A 12,302-nucleotide genomic window follows, 5' to 3' on the forward strand; every position below is an offset into this window, starting at 1 on the left:
ACCTGAGCACAGGCTTGCAGGAACACTGCTTTCCAGCCCAGAACTTCGAACCCCCCATATCTGCAACCTTGGTATCCAGGGAAGAAGGGCGCCTCTGCTGGGGAACAGCCCCCAGCAAGCAGGGGACCGTAGCTGTGCTCACCCCTGTGTGTCCAGCTCCTGCAGCAGCCCAGTCCTCTCAGTGTGACTGGGGAATGTGAAAAGCTACTTGATGGGAAGACCCAGACAACCCGGCGGGGAAAGGGAGGATGAAACTGTGGATCTGAACCGGAGTGCTGCTTGCTCACTGGGCTCCAGAACCGGCTGGGAAGGCAGGCTGCCCTTGGAGATGGGAAGCCAAGAGTTAAAGGTTCAGGCACACACGTGCGACTCTCCCGTGCTGCTCATGGCCGCTCTACCCAGCACGAAATGAGGGTGAGTAATTCACGCCACCGATAAGCCCCCGTGGACCTGTGGCCTCTGCGGCAGGCAGCACCGCCTTCGGCCGGCTGGCCTCACCCCCGCGCCTCGCTCCGCAGACTTCTCTGCGTCGCCGGGGTTATTTTCGGCAGCACCGGTTCTCGTTTTAATAGCCTGCAAACCTGCTCCCTAAACGAATGAGACAAGCGATCGGGGAAGTCAGGGCGGGTGTCGCCCAGCCGCGCGCCTGGCGGAGCGGCCCGCGAGCGGCGGTGCCGGGGAGGGCCGGGTTTTGGGGCGCCTGCCCGCGGTGACGCGCGCCCCCCGCCCGCCGCAGCGCCACTGCAATGGCTGAGCGGGGCCGTCGGACGCCGCCGCCGCCTCGGAGCCGCAGCCGCCCGGAGCCCGCTCGCGGGGAGCCTCGGTGAGCAGCCGCCGGCCGTGCTTCGGGGACCTGCGCGCCGCGCAGCCTGACCCGGGCGTGGGATGCTGGGCTGGCCGGGGCCGGGCCTTTGCGCTCCGCCGGCGCCTGGCATGGTGCGTCCGGGGCTGCGGGCTCCCGGCGCAGAGGCCTGGCGGGGCCCTGAGTGGCCGGGTGGCGGGGCGGAGGGGCCCAATGTCTCCCCGCCTGTAGTCGCGCAGGCCCGGGGGCCTTGCGGCCCGGGCGACCTCCCCGGACCGGGGTCCTCTGCCTCTCCAGGCGACCTCCCGCGGGCCGTCATTTCCCTAGCCGGTTTCCGGGATGTGCGGAGCCGGCCGGCATAGCGCGCAGGCCGCGGGCGCAGGCGGCGGCGCTGCCCTGGGCGCGGCCGCGCAGGTGCTGGGTACCGCCCGCGCTCCGGCGTCTCCACTGAGCCTCTCTCGGGAGGGTGCCGCCCGGCGGTTTTTTCCTCGTTTTCTCTCTTTGGTGTTTAGTTTTAGATTTTCTTATGTTTGCGTTCCCGGGGGGGCCGCATTGCTGTCGGGTGTTGATAACATCAGAAGCCGCGGTGGGATTTGACAGGCTGGAGGAGCACCGGCCTGGACAGTTTCCTGCGTATCCCCTTGACCTTGCCCCTGCGAGCCCCATTCGCATTCGGGGCTTTTAACAATAACCGTCTGCTTTGCATCTCAGGCTTGGATCCAGGTGCCCTAGTGCTGCCACGGGTGCAGGAAAACCTCTCTTTTTTGCATGCTGTCTGCAAATAATAGAAACAGGGGTAGGGACTCCCAGGAGTGGCAGGCGTCAGCTGTGCGGTCTCTGGTCCTCCTGGAGGAGCAGGAGAGCTGCTAGTGCTGGAGGAACCTCCCTCTGCTTTGGGCAGATATTGGGAGAAGGCACCCAGCATTGCGTCTGCCAGGGTTTGGGATTAAAAGAGGGGCAGGCAAGGCCTCTCTGCGCCCCTCCCCTGGTAAAAGCAGATTTGTGGCCTTGAACCAATACTCCCTTTGGCAGCCCCCATTAATGGCAGTAGACCTCTGATTACCTTTCTCTAAACTCAAGCATTGAGGAACAGGGTCCCCTTCCGGCAGTTTCCAGGAGACGTCAGCAGAGGACATCAGTGCACTGGCGTGCTCTCAGGAGGAGGAGCCATGCCGAGCCCAGGGCCACCTGTGACTCCTGTGCCCAAGGTCCCTGTCTGCTGTGCAAGCAGGAGGACCAGCTGGCCTAGCTGGGTGGTCAGAGGAGAGTGCAGCCAGCCCCTCCGGCCAGTGGCACTCACTGGTTGTCCACTAGAAGAGAATGATGGAGGGAGGGGTCTCACAGCCCGGTGTTTCGGCCTGGAGCCGGCTGAAGACACAAGTGTCTTAGGTGGGATTTTCAAGCACGTTGAAATGTACCAGCTTGTTGTTTGGGGACATTGTATTGAAAAATTACACAAGTCATCCCAGGATTTGTTACTGTTGCCTCGACACTGCTTGCAGCCAGATTTGGAAAGGGACACAGGAAGAGGGCTGCCTTCAGCCCTAATGTGCCAGGAGCTGCTGCAGGTGTGCCTGCAGTCCTGGTTCTGATGTTCCTCGGGCCACAAGGGAACAGCTCGCCATCTGGACCAGCTGGGTGATAGTTCATACCACCTTTCAGGTTGGGCAGTGTGGGCACCAAACATTTGTATTCACGTTTGTGAGAGACTTAGGAAACGGTGAACAGTGGTAAGGCAATCAGGAACTTTTATTATAGCCAGGCACACTGGTGCACACCTGTGATCCCTGTGACCCGGGAGGCTGAGGTAGGAGGATCTCAAGTTCAGGGCTAGTCTGGGCAACTTAGTGAGGCCTTGTCTCAGATTTAAAAAATAATAATAAAGAGTGGGGGGAGTAGCTCTGTGGTAAAGTGCCCTGCGTTCTATTTCCAGGGTGGTGGGGTCTTTTGGTGTGATTTCTAGGTAAGCATGCTGAGGGGCTTGCGAGCTGGTAACTGAGGATCAAGGACTTCCTGTAAAGGTTACCTGCCGTTGGATGACTGACTTGAGCCTGGAAGAGGCCTGGACAGCAGCGCATCCGTGTTCTCTGGGAGGTGACCCTCTCCTGAGACTGCCCCCACGCCCTCCCTAGCGCTGGGCCTTCGGGCTGCCGGGTCTGACTCTGCCTGCCCCTCCCACCACACCGCAGCATCCAGCAAGCATCCCGAGGGGGTGGCCCTGCATCTCTGGCCTCCTCCCTTGGTCTCCAGCTGGTGCCGCTGGAGGGCCAGGCAGTGATGCCCTTGACCCCACACCCCAAAGCCGGGGTGTCTCCTGTGCAGGCTGCTGTGTGAAGGTCTTGCTGCTCCCTAGTCTTTACCGCTCCTCAGCAAGCACTTGGGCCCATTACAGCAACCTTGGGCTTTTATTCCTGATTCAGAAGGGAATTCTAAAAATCCAGACAAGTGCTCTACCCCACCCACGCTTAATGCTTGCCTGGTGACTCCGTGAATCTTCAGGTGCTGCGCTAGGCTGAACTGCGGCCCTTCCCCCAAGTTCACACGCTGAAGTGCTGGCCCCATGTGGTGGCATTTGAAGATGGGGCCTTCAGGAGGCCGTTAGTCAAAGAGGCTCAGGGAGGGGGGCCCGTGAAGGGACCGTGTAAAAGAAGCAACAGACAGCGTGGTCTCTGTACCACCAAGCACAGTGCTTGGGGCCGTCCTCAAGCCAGGAGGGGCTCCCGGCTCACACGTGGCTGCTGCGTCTGCGCACGGCCTGGATGCTCCTCGGTGCTCCCTCGGTGGGCTGCCGACCTCCAGCTGCGCAGGGTTGCATCCCGGCCTCTGGGGGTCAGGTGTGGCCCTCCCCGCTGGGTACCAGCTCCAGGGGCCTGCTAGTCTGCAGCTTGACTCTGTCGACCCCTCGCCTCGCTGAAGCTGTCTGCTTGCTCGGCTGTCTGGCACCCTTGAGGACATCTGTGCTGCTGTGAATGGCAGCCTCTCCTTTCCCTTTGGTCCTGGAGATTGAGACCAGGGCCTCACAAACGTCAGGCAAGTGCTCTACCCCGGACCTTTTAAATTTTTAGATTTTTTCTGACATAGGGTCTCACTAAGCTGCCCAGACTGGCCTTGAACTTCAATTCTCCTGCCTCAGCCTCCCAGGCTGCTGGGATTCAGGAGTGCCTCACTCTGCCTGGCCCGGACTGTCCTTCTTTTTCAAGGCTGACTATTACTCTGTTCTGTGTGTATCTTATTTTCTCATCGATTCCCTATGCACTCTCAGCCCATGGCATTCGAAGGACCTTTCTGTAGCTCACTCATGCGGGAGTGTGTTCCAGGGAGTGGAGAAGTGGCTAGAGGCAGGTGTGCTGCAGGAGTGGCTGTGGATGGCAGTGGGAGGGGCAGGGTCGGGGGGGGGGGAGGTAGGGGTAAGGTGGGGGAGGGGTGCCCAGGAGGCAGAGGGCAGTGCTGGTCCTGCTGAGGCCTGGGCTCCCTTCCAGGACCTGCTGAGCGCTCTTCTCTCTCACTCCCTTGTGGGAGGCTGTGTGGGCCCCAGCGACCTCCCTCCCCATCCCTGCTGGAGTTTCCAGGCCTGCAAAAGGGCCTGCTGGGAGGAGGCTGGCAGGCCGCAGCAGCCAGGCCGCCCTGCCTCAGAGCAGGCCTCCCTGGGTGGCACGGTTTCTCCGCAGCCCCAGCTCAGGCCGGCTCCCGGGATACTGGAAGCGCTGCCGCTCTGCCTCACTCCACGGGGCTGTGAGGGCCTTTCCTTGCTGGGCACCTCCTGGCCGCCTTTCCTCTGTGACAGGGTCATGGCAACACAGGGAGGATCCAGGGGAGGAGAGCAGGGCGGACTGTGCTGCCCGCAGCCTGTGGCCTGGCAGTCCTGCAGGTGCCTGGTTGTCCTGCCCTCGGGGGCCCCGGGGAGTTCAGGGCAAGACAGAGAGGGCGGTGGTGACCCGGGCAGTTCTGGTGAGTGTTTGGTCCTGGACTTGGCAGAGGAGGTGGGAAGCGGAGGCCCTTCCAGCTCCGGCTCTCCGCCCTCAGCAGAAGCTCCAGGGAGAAGTTCTTCAGGCTTCCAGGCCCTGTGCCTGCCGAGCCCCTCTCCGTGCCCTGGGCTTCGACCCTGACCATCTGGCTTGTTTTTCCTTAACGTGTGAGTTAGACTCCTGGGAGGACGAAGCCCTGGGGTGAGCCAGGAGGTCGGCTCGTGCGGCTTCCCTCCCAGCCCTCAGATTCAAGAGCGCCACCTCTGTCGTGCCCGCGTGCAAGGCCTCCTGGGCTGGGCAGACCCAGCCGTCCAGGACACGGAGCCAGGCCCGGGGCTGCCTGGGGAGGGAAGCCCAGCCTCCTGCTGCCCCCAGCAGCCCTGGGCTGCTGAGGGACCTGCTCTGAGGGACGGAGGCGCTGCAGCTGTGGGGAAGCCTGCCCGGTGCCGCTGGCCATCTCAGCCACCCCCCAGCGACCTGTGGTGCTGGCGCCACCCCGAATTCGGACAGCCACCACCGTGGCGCCTTCGCTTTCTCATTTGAGGGCGGAACCCAGGGCCTCCCCACGCTGGGCCCTGACCACATCCCCAGCCCCAGAACTGGCAGAGCTGCGTCTCTGTCCCCGTTCAACCCCTCCCTGCCAGCACCTGGGGACCACCTCTGAGCCTCGGGCTCTAGGGACCGTGTCGTGGGGTGGCTGAGCTGCCCCTGAGCCTGGCTGGCCTCACGGGCACCACGCACTCCAGGCTCAGCCTGCTGCCGCGTGTCGTCCCTCCTCGGAGGTTGCGGTGTGGACAGGCCACCTTTGCTTAGCCACTCCTTTGCCCTTCAAGGGGCTGCTTGCACATTTTAGCTACGAAGGTAGCTGTGTGAACATCTTTTGGAGACCCTCTTTTAATCTTGAGGGTCTACACCCAGCAGTGGGGTTGCTGGATCACGTGGGGTTCTGTGTTTGGTTTTTTAAGGATCTGCCATACCGCGTTCCCCAGCACTGGCCTCCTATTTCCACCGACAGTGCAAAGGGTTCCAGTTTCTCCACATCTGCTGTGGTTTGGAGGTGAGGTGCCCCACCAAAGTTCAGGTGTGAGACAATGCAAGAAGGTTTGGAGGAGCGGTGGGTCATAACCTTAAGATAACCAGTGGGTTAATTCCTGATGGGATGAACCCAGTGGTAACTGGAGGCAGGTGGGGTGGCTGGAGGAGGTGGTTCATTAGGGTCTATGGGGTCTATATTTTGTACCTGGAGAGTGGAGTCTCTGCTTCCTGATCACCATGTGAGCTGCTTCTCTGTCACCTTCTCACACCATGATGTCCTACGTCACCTTGAGCCCCAAGGAATGGAGTGGCCTTCTGTGAACCAAGACCTCTGAAGCCGTGAGCCCTCAGATGAACGGGTCCTCCTTTACAGTTTTTCTGCTTGTGTCCTTTTGGTCACGGCAGTGACAGAGCTGACTAAAACAACGTCCTCCTGATGTTTCTTTCTTTCTTTCTTTATCTGTCAGCAGTGGGGGTGGAACCCAGGGCCTTTCACATGCTAGGCAAGCCTCCGCCACGCCCCAGACCCTTGTTTCTGTGTTATTTATTTATTTTTACACTAGCCATCCTAACTGTGCGATCCTACCTTAATTTGCATGCCGCTCATGATTAGTGACCCTGGGCATCTTTTCGTGACTGCCCTCTGCACATTGGCTTCTCCTCCCCATCTGTCTCCTCCAGTGGACTCTAAGCTCCTTCCAGGAGAGGGTCGATGCCTGCCTCTTCTCCTGCCCACACCTGGCACAGGTAGGTGTCCAGGAAGCTTTACCTGCTCAACGAAGGACAGGTGCAGTGGTGGATCAGGCCCTCGCATCTTCCAGCCATCAGGGAAAGAGGACCTGGTTAAAAAGACAAAGGCGACTCCCTCCATACTTCATAGCTTTATGTACAGAACTAAGACAAAATTAAATCAAAATAGAAACAAATCTGTGTCTAAAAGTGGAGGTAATGGGAAACAAGAGTGCCTTTGGGTAGCTTCCTGCACAGGGTGGAGCGGTTGCTGAGTCCCGCGCAGGGCAAGTGGGAGGGCTTGCCCACGGTCTGCCCACGGTCTGCCCACGGTCTGCCCGCGCCCAGGCCGTCACACCTTCCGGGTTTGCCAGATAGGGGCCACAGCGACGGCGGAGCTTGCGTCTCTCTTAACATGAGTGAAGTCGAGTGACTTTTCACGGACTTAAGGACCACCTGCCTTTCATTTTTTGTGAACGGTGTATTGATAATGCTTGTCCATATTTTTCACTTTCTTTGGAGTTGTTTGGCTTTTTCTACTCTCAGTTTTAGAATTTCCTGATATAGTGAAGACCTTAGCTAGGCACCTGTGTATAAGTTGAGTACCCTGCTCCCATTTTGTCTCTTGTCCTTTAACCTCTCATACTGGGCTTTTCTTTTTTTTTCTACAAAATCACATAAGCAATTATTCTTTGATCAAAATTGTTTTTTTCCCACGAAGCACCTACTTCAACTGGGGATAACATTTTTTTGTATTTTCCTTTTTTGGGGATGAGAGATTGAACCCAGGGACACTTTACCACTGAGCCATATCCCCAGCCCTTTTTATCTTTTATTCTGAGATAGGGCTTTGCTAAGTTACCCAGGCTGGCCTCAAACTTACGATCCTCCTGCCTCAGCCTCTTAAACTGCTGTGATGCAGACACATCCCCCGCGGCTGGCCTGGGCCCACCTTTCTAAAGCACATTGAAAAGGTTCCATCATCGCAGGCTCCTTTGTTCCTGTGGGCAGTCTGCTGTCCTTCCCACTGTACTTCCTCTGAACATAACGTGCTTCTCCTTGGGCAGGTGTTGTACTGTGTCTGTTCTCCCTTCTTCTCTTCCTCCTCGGGTTCCCTTATGATGTTCCGGATTCTGGTTCCTGGATTGCTGTCTTGCTTCTCTCACCAGTTCTCACTGCTACGTTCTCCCTCTCTTCCACTTCTAAGGCACCATCTCATTCTGTCCTCTGTTCCTCTCATCCTTCTCCTGTGTGTTCTGCTTTTTTTTTTTTTTTTTTGTCCCCTTGGGCTTAAGTCCTGGTAATTTCTTCTGAATTATCCTCTTCTCTGTTGTCCAATCTGTCACCAAAGTGCATATTGTGCTTCTAATTTCATTTATCATTTTTAAATTTCTAAATGCCCTTGTTAAAATTCAGGTTTGAAACTCACTTCCTGCAGATTCTTCTCCCTCCCTCCCTTCTCTCCTCCGTCTGTTTTGCTTGCGGTACTGGGGATGGAACCCAGGGTCTCAGGCATGTCAGGCAGTCCTACTTTCTACCATTTTCTATTCCATGAAATAATTTTCAGGCTTTAACTTATTTCTTTGAAGAAATGCAAAGAGATTGTGTGGGGGAGTGGGCAGAGGGTTAATGTGCTTTCTGCTAAATTTTGCCATGAGCTTAAACTGCTCTAAAAAACACTATTAGTATTAAAAATAGAATTGTTTTGTGAGCTCTGTTGGTTAACTCTGAAGTTTGTGTGGGACTTTAAACATTTCTCTTTATCCTGGTTCATTCTTGTTTGTTTTGTTTCCTGGTTATCATTAGCTGCATGTTAGTCTCTGTTCACAACGTGTCTGTGGGGATTCTGAAACCCAGGACGAATGCACCCTTCACGGGAGGGCCACGTGCGGGCCAGACGGCTGGGGACACCCAGGTGGGAACCACTCCAAGCCCAGCCAGCTCAGAGTCCTGGGTCCAGCCAGGACATTTGCTGCCAAGCTGCCTCTACCACCTTCTCAGGGTTCTTTCTCCTGCACCCTAGCAAGGCAGCCTCTGTACAGTCCTGAGAGCAGGGAAAGTGTGGGTGATGAGGCTGGACCTCCGGCAGAGTGTCCCCAAAGACTCCACACTGGAGCAGGCAGTGGGCTTTGTCTCTGTCCTACTCACCCCAGAAAGAATATGGCAAAGGGGCATTCCTGGAGTATTGCCAACCTGCAGGCAGAGCTGGTCCCTCAGCCCAGCTCCCTCAGAACTGAGTCCAGGCTGTCCCAGGGCTCCCTGTCCAGACTCCCAGAACTTCAGTCCAGGTTCCCTCAGAATCTGGCCTCAGTCCTTGTGTTGCCCGAGCCAGCAGGGGACTCATCTCTGACCTACGCCAGCCCTCGTTACTTGAAGACGAGATCCTAAGTGGTTTGTGGGTCCGTTGAGCTCTACAAAAGACTTGGGGTGTTGTGGGCGGTACCACGGTGCAAACAAGAAGTGGTCACCTGGACCTAAGGTTGAGACCACGTTGTTGGGGTGAGGTCACTTTGGACAGACCAAGGGTGTACTAGGGAGCTGTCTAGTCCCCATGGCTGATGCCAGAGAAAACTGTGGCTTGGAGAAACAGGAGGGTGTGGGGAGGACTCTGCTCCTGTGAGGAATGTGTCTGGCTAAGGTCTGCAAACCCATCTCCTCTCCCCCAATGATGTTATTTACCAAGAACATTAGAAATTGTGTGTGTGTGTGTGTGTGTGTGTGTGTAAGGAGGAGGGAGAGAGAGTATCACCGAGGGGCCTCCTCCGTGACTCGCTCCGTGCTCCTCTGGGCCACTGTGCCTACTCGCTGTGGCACAGACCCGCGTGGAGGCCTCCCTGAGGCTGGCGGGAGCTGAGGAGCTGGGCTGCAGAGCCAGTCCTGCCACGTGACCCTGCAGCTAGGTGGGGTCAGCAGCAGGATGAGTTGGCAGCGTGGGCTGGAGGAGGGTCACCCCTGGCTCCAGACTTCAGTGAGCTGAAGTCAGCAAGAAGAGGCAGCACCAGGGACAGCGCCCAGGAGGCTGGTCCAGGGGAAAGGGCGGGGCAGCCGTCTGCTCTTGACAGAGAGGAAGGGCCAGGTCCCAAGACACCCTTCAAGGGCAGCCCAGTGCCCTAGCTGCCTCCCAAGGGGCCCTGCCCCTCAAAGTCTCCACCCCCAACAGTGCCACAGTCGGGAGGCCATACCAGCAGCATGTGGCCTGTGGGGGACACTAAACCACTGTAGCCACACTCATAGGAAGCCTGGCTCCAGGGACGGGAAAGCGGGTGCAGGGGGCCTTGTTCCGGGGCGGGGAGACAGACTCAGCCTCTCCTCGCCCCGTCAGCCTTGGCCCAGGGCCGGTGCTGTAGGCGGAAGTGAGTGCAGCCCGATCCTCGGGGCCCCGCCCCTCCATCCTCAGCAGCTATTTCATCGCAGGGACACTTCCTGTCCCTGTTTGCAAACAGAGAAACCCTTTGAAACTCACTGCCTGCTAACCTTGCACCCTCAGGAATGTCCCCCAGGGGTGGACCCCACTCAGAAGGGAGGCCCCTCAGGAGAGGCTGGAAGGCACCCTTCTGCCTGCCCCGGGTTGGGGTCAAGTGCATTCTCAGATGCCCCGGGTTTGCTCCTGGGTGTTGGCCTGTGGGAGCCATGAGGCCTTGCACTGCAGTGCACTCTGGCCCTACAACAACGGAGAGCTGACCCTACGAAAAGCCGCGAGAGAACAAAGGGCCTCTTAAAATGCACTCCATAAGCCAAAAATAAATCCCGCCCACAGCTGGAACCGTGTCTGGACCCGACGGCTTCTCCCAGCAGGTGTGACTCACAGAGGGCTGCTGGTCCGGATGGAGCCCGTGGGGGACGCTCTGTGGCTGGTCACTGGCACCCGCAGCACCAGGACAGGTGCTTCCGTTGCTACCTGTGCGTCGTGGGAAGGGTCCTCTGTGCCTGCGTAGTGTAGATGAGTGTCCTGTCACATACCCTACGGTCTTCAGAGCTTCAACAGTGGAGGTTTGAGAGATGCGTCAAACCTTGTGGAGCCGGGCAGAGGCACTGTCCACCAGAGCAGGCGGGCCACAGGGTGCTCCACAGCAGGTGCACGTAGGTCAGAGGCCCTCTGGAGGCTTGAGAGGGAGGAGACCCTGAGGGTAAGCCTCCGCGGATGTGGAGGGGGCTGGTGCAGGGCTGGGGGCTCCTCCAAGGGTGGGGCCGGATCAGGGCTACGGTGGTACGACAAGGGTTAAAGGGCAGAGGGGTCTCCACAGCACAGGCCAGGGGCTCCTAGCCTATTTCCCTTTGACCTCTGGGATGCTTCCTCCAATTCTTCAGTCAGGTCTTAAATCAGTCAGGTCTCAAGAGTGTAGCCTGGAGACAGGTTTCCTCTGACAGCAGGTGGGACTTTTCAACAGCCACCCATGTTCCTTCAGCAGGTGACAGAGCCCTTGGCATCCCAGACGGGCCATCCCTGCTCTGGGGGTGCGACTTGGCTCTGCCCTGCCCCAGGATGACTGATGCCCTTCCAGAGCCTCACCCTGGGGACTGCTGTCTGCGGCTTCTCCGACCAGCTCGCAGCCTAGGCCCACGAGAGCCCCCGCCCACGGCCAGCTACCTGAGACAGAGGCCTGCAGTCCTGGAGTGTGCCTTAGGAGGGCACCCGGAGCATGGTCAGGGGCGGGGCGGAAGGAGGAAAGGCCCCACGGGCTGTGCACATTCAGGTGTGATCCCACTGGAAGCTTCACAACTGTCAGTCCAGGACGGGAGAGGGCAGTGCCCAGTCCCTGGCTCCTGACCCTGCTGGCCCCACGCGCTCTCGGGTGTTAGCCCCCTTGCATGTCCAGGCTCTGCACATGCCCGAGCTGAGCAGGCCCCCAGGCCTCATGTCCAGCTGAGCACCCTGTTGCCGAGTCATGTAAGACAGAGGGACACTCAGGACACACACAGCCCCCAGGTGGTCGGGGCTGAGGGAGACAGCATGGAGCAGGTGTGCTGGCCGTGGCACAGAGGCTGGTGGGTCCTCAGCCCACAGGTGCTGCTCACCCCGTGATCTGCTGAGTCGTCTTCGAGTCTCAGCTCTTACCTCTTCCCTGGGCAGGAGAGCTGGCCCGGGCCCGGGCACGGGGCGCTCTGGGCTGGGAGGAGCTGTGCATCGCAGCGGCACCTCTGCTCTCCGGCAGCATGAATGTGCACATTCTCTGCTGTGGTCAGCGCTCCCTGCGCCAATTAGCAGCACACATAATGGTGCTATGTTCACTGCACACTGGGACGTACGAGGCGGGGAGAGGACTCGAGGGCGCCCCAGCAGGAGGACCTGCCTCCGGGGCCATTTCCCAGGGCTGGATGGGGGCTCTGCCAGATGGGTGCTCTGAGCACTGAGTAAGTGCTCAGTCTTACTCCCATGAGTCTGAGCACTGCCTGCGTCCCTTGTGGCTGGCTCTGGCACTGGCTCAGGCGTCTTAGCTGCAGGACCGGGGTGTCTGGGACCCCATGAGCTGGGACCCATGGGTGGCCCAGGTCAGGCCTGGGCTAGTTCTGCAGGGTTGTGGCTTCTCCCAGGGAGCATCTGCCTAGAACCTGTGGGTGGAAATACACAAGGAGGCTCAGGGGCTGACTTCAGATGTCATGAGTGGTCGATGCTGTGGCCTGAGTCAGCCCTACAGAGTGGGCACAGGTGTGTCCTGGCCCCAGGTGTGCAGGTGAGTGACCTCCGAAGGAAAGGGGGATGGAGGATGTTGGAGAGCTTCGCTCCAGGCAGCCCTTAGGCAGTGAGCCTCGGTGACAGCCGCCTGCGTGAG

At 58.8% G+C, this 12,302-nt stretch overlaps 1 protein-coding gene across 3 annotated transcripts in view; it reads left to right on the forward strand.

Annotated features, from left to right (window-relative positions):
- The first annotated feature begins 242 nt into the window (after window positions 1-242).
- Jakmip3 (Janus kinase and microtubule interacting protein 3) overlaps window positions 243-12,302 on the forward strand; it is a 104,868-nt gene continuing 92,808 nt past the window's right edge. For 2 of the 3 annotated variants that reach the window (XM_047553525.1, XM_047553533.1), the window contains exon 1: window positions 243-414. Coding sequence is in view for 1 of the 3 variants with exons in the window: in XM_047553533.1 (XP_047409489.1) it covers window positions 409-414 (6 nt within the window). In the remaining 2 variants the exon portion in view is untranslated. Of the gene's footprint in view, window positions 415-624; window positions 824-12,302 lie in introns of those variants that run through there. The other variant, XM_047553524.1, reaches the window with a different exon arrangement.

This window comes from Sciurus carolinensis, chromosome 5 (genome assembly GCF_902686445.1).
Source record: "Sciurus carolinensis chromosome 5, mSciCar1.2, whole genome shotgun sequence".
Taxonomy (NCBI): Eukaryota; Metazoa; Chordata; class Mammalia; order Rodentia; family Sciuridae; genus Sciurus; species Sciurus carolinensis.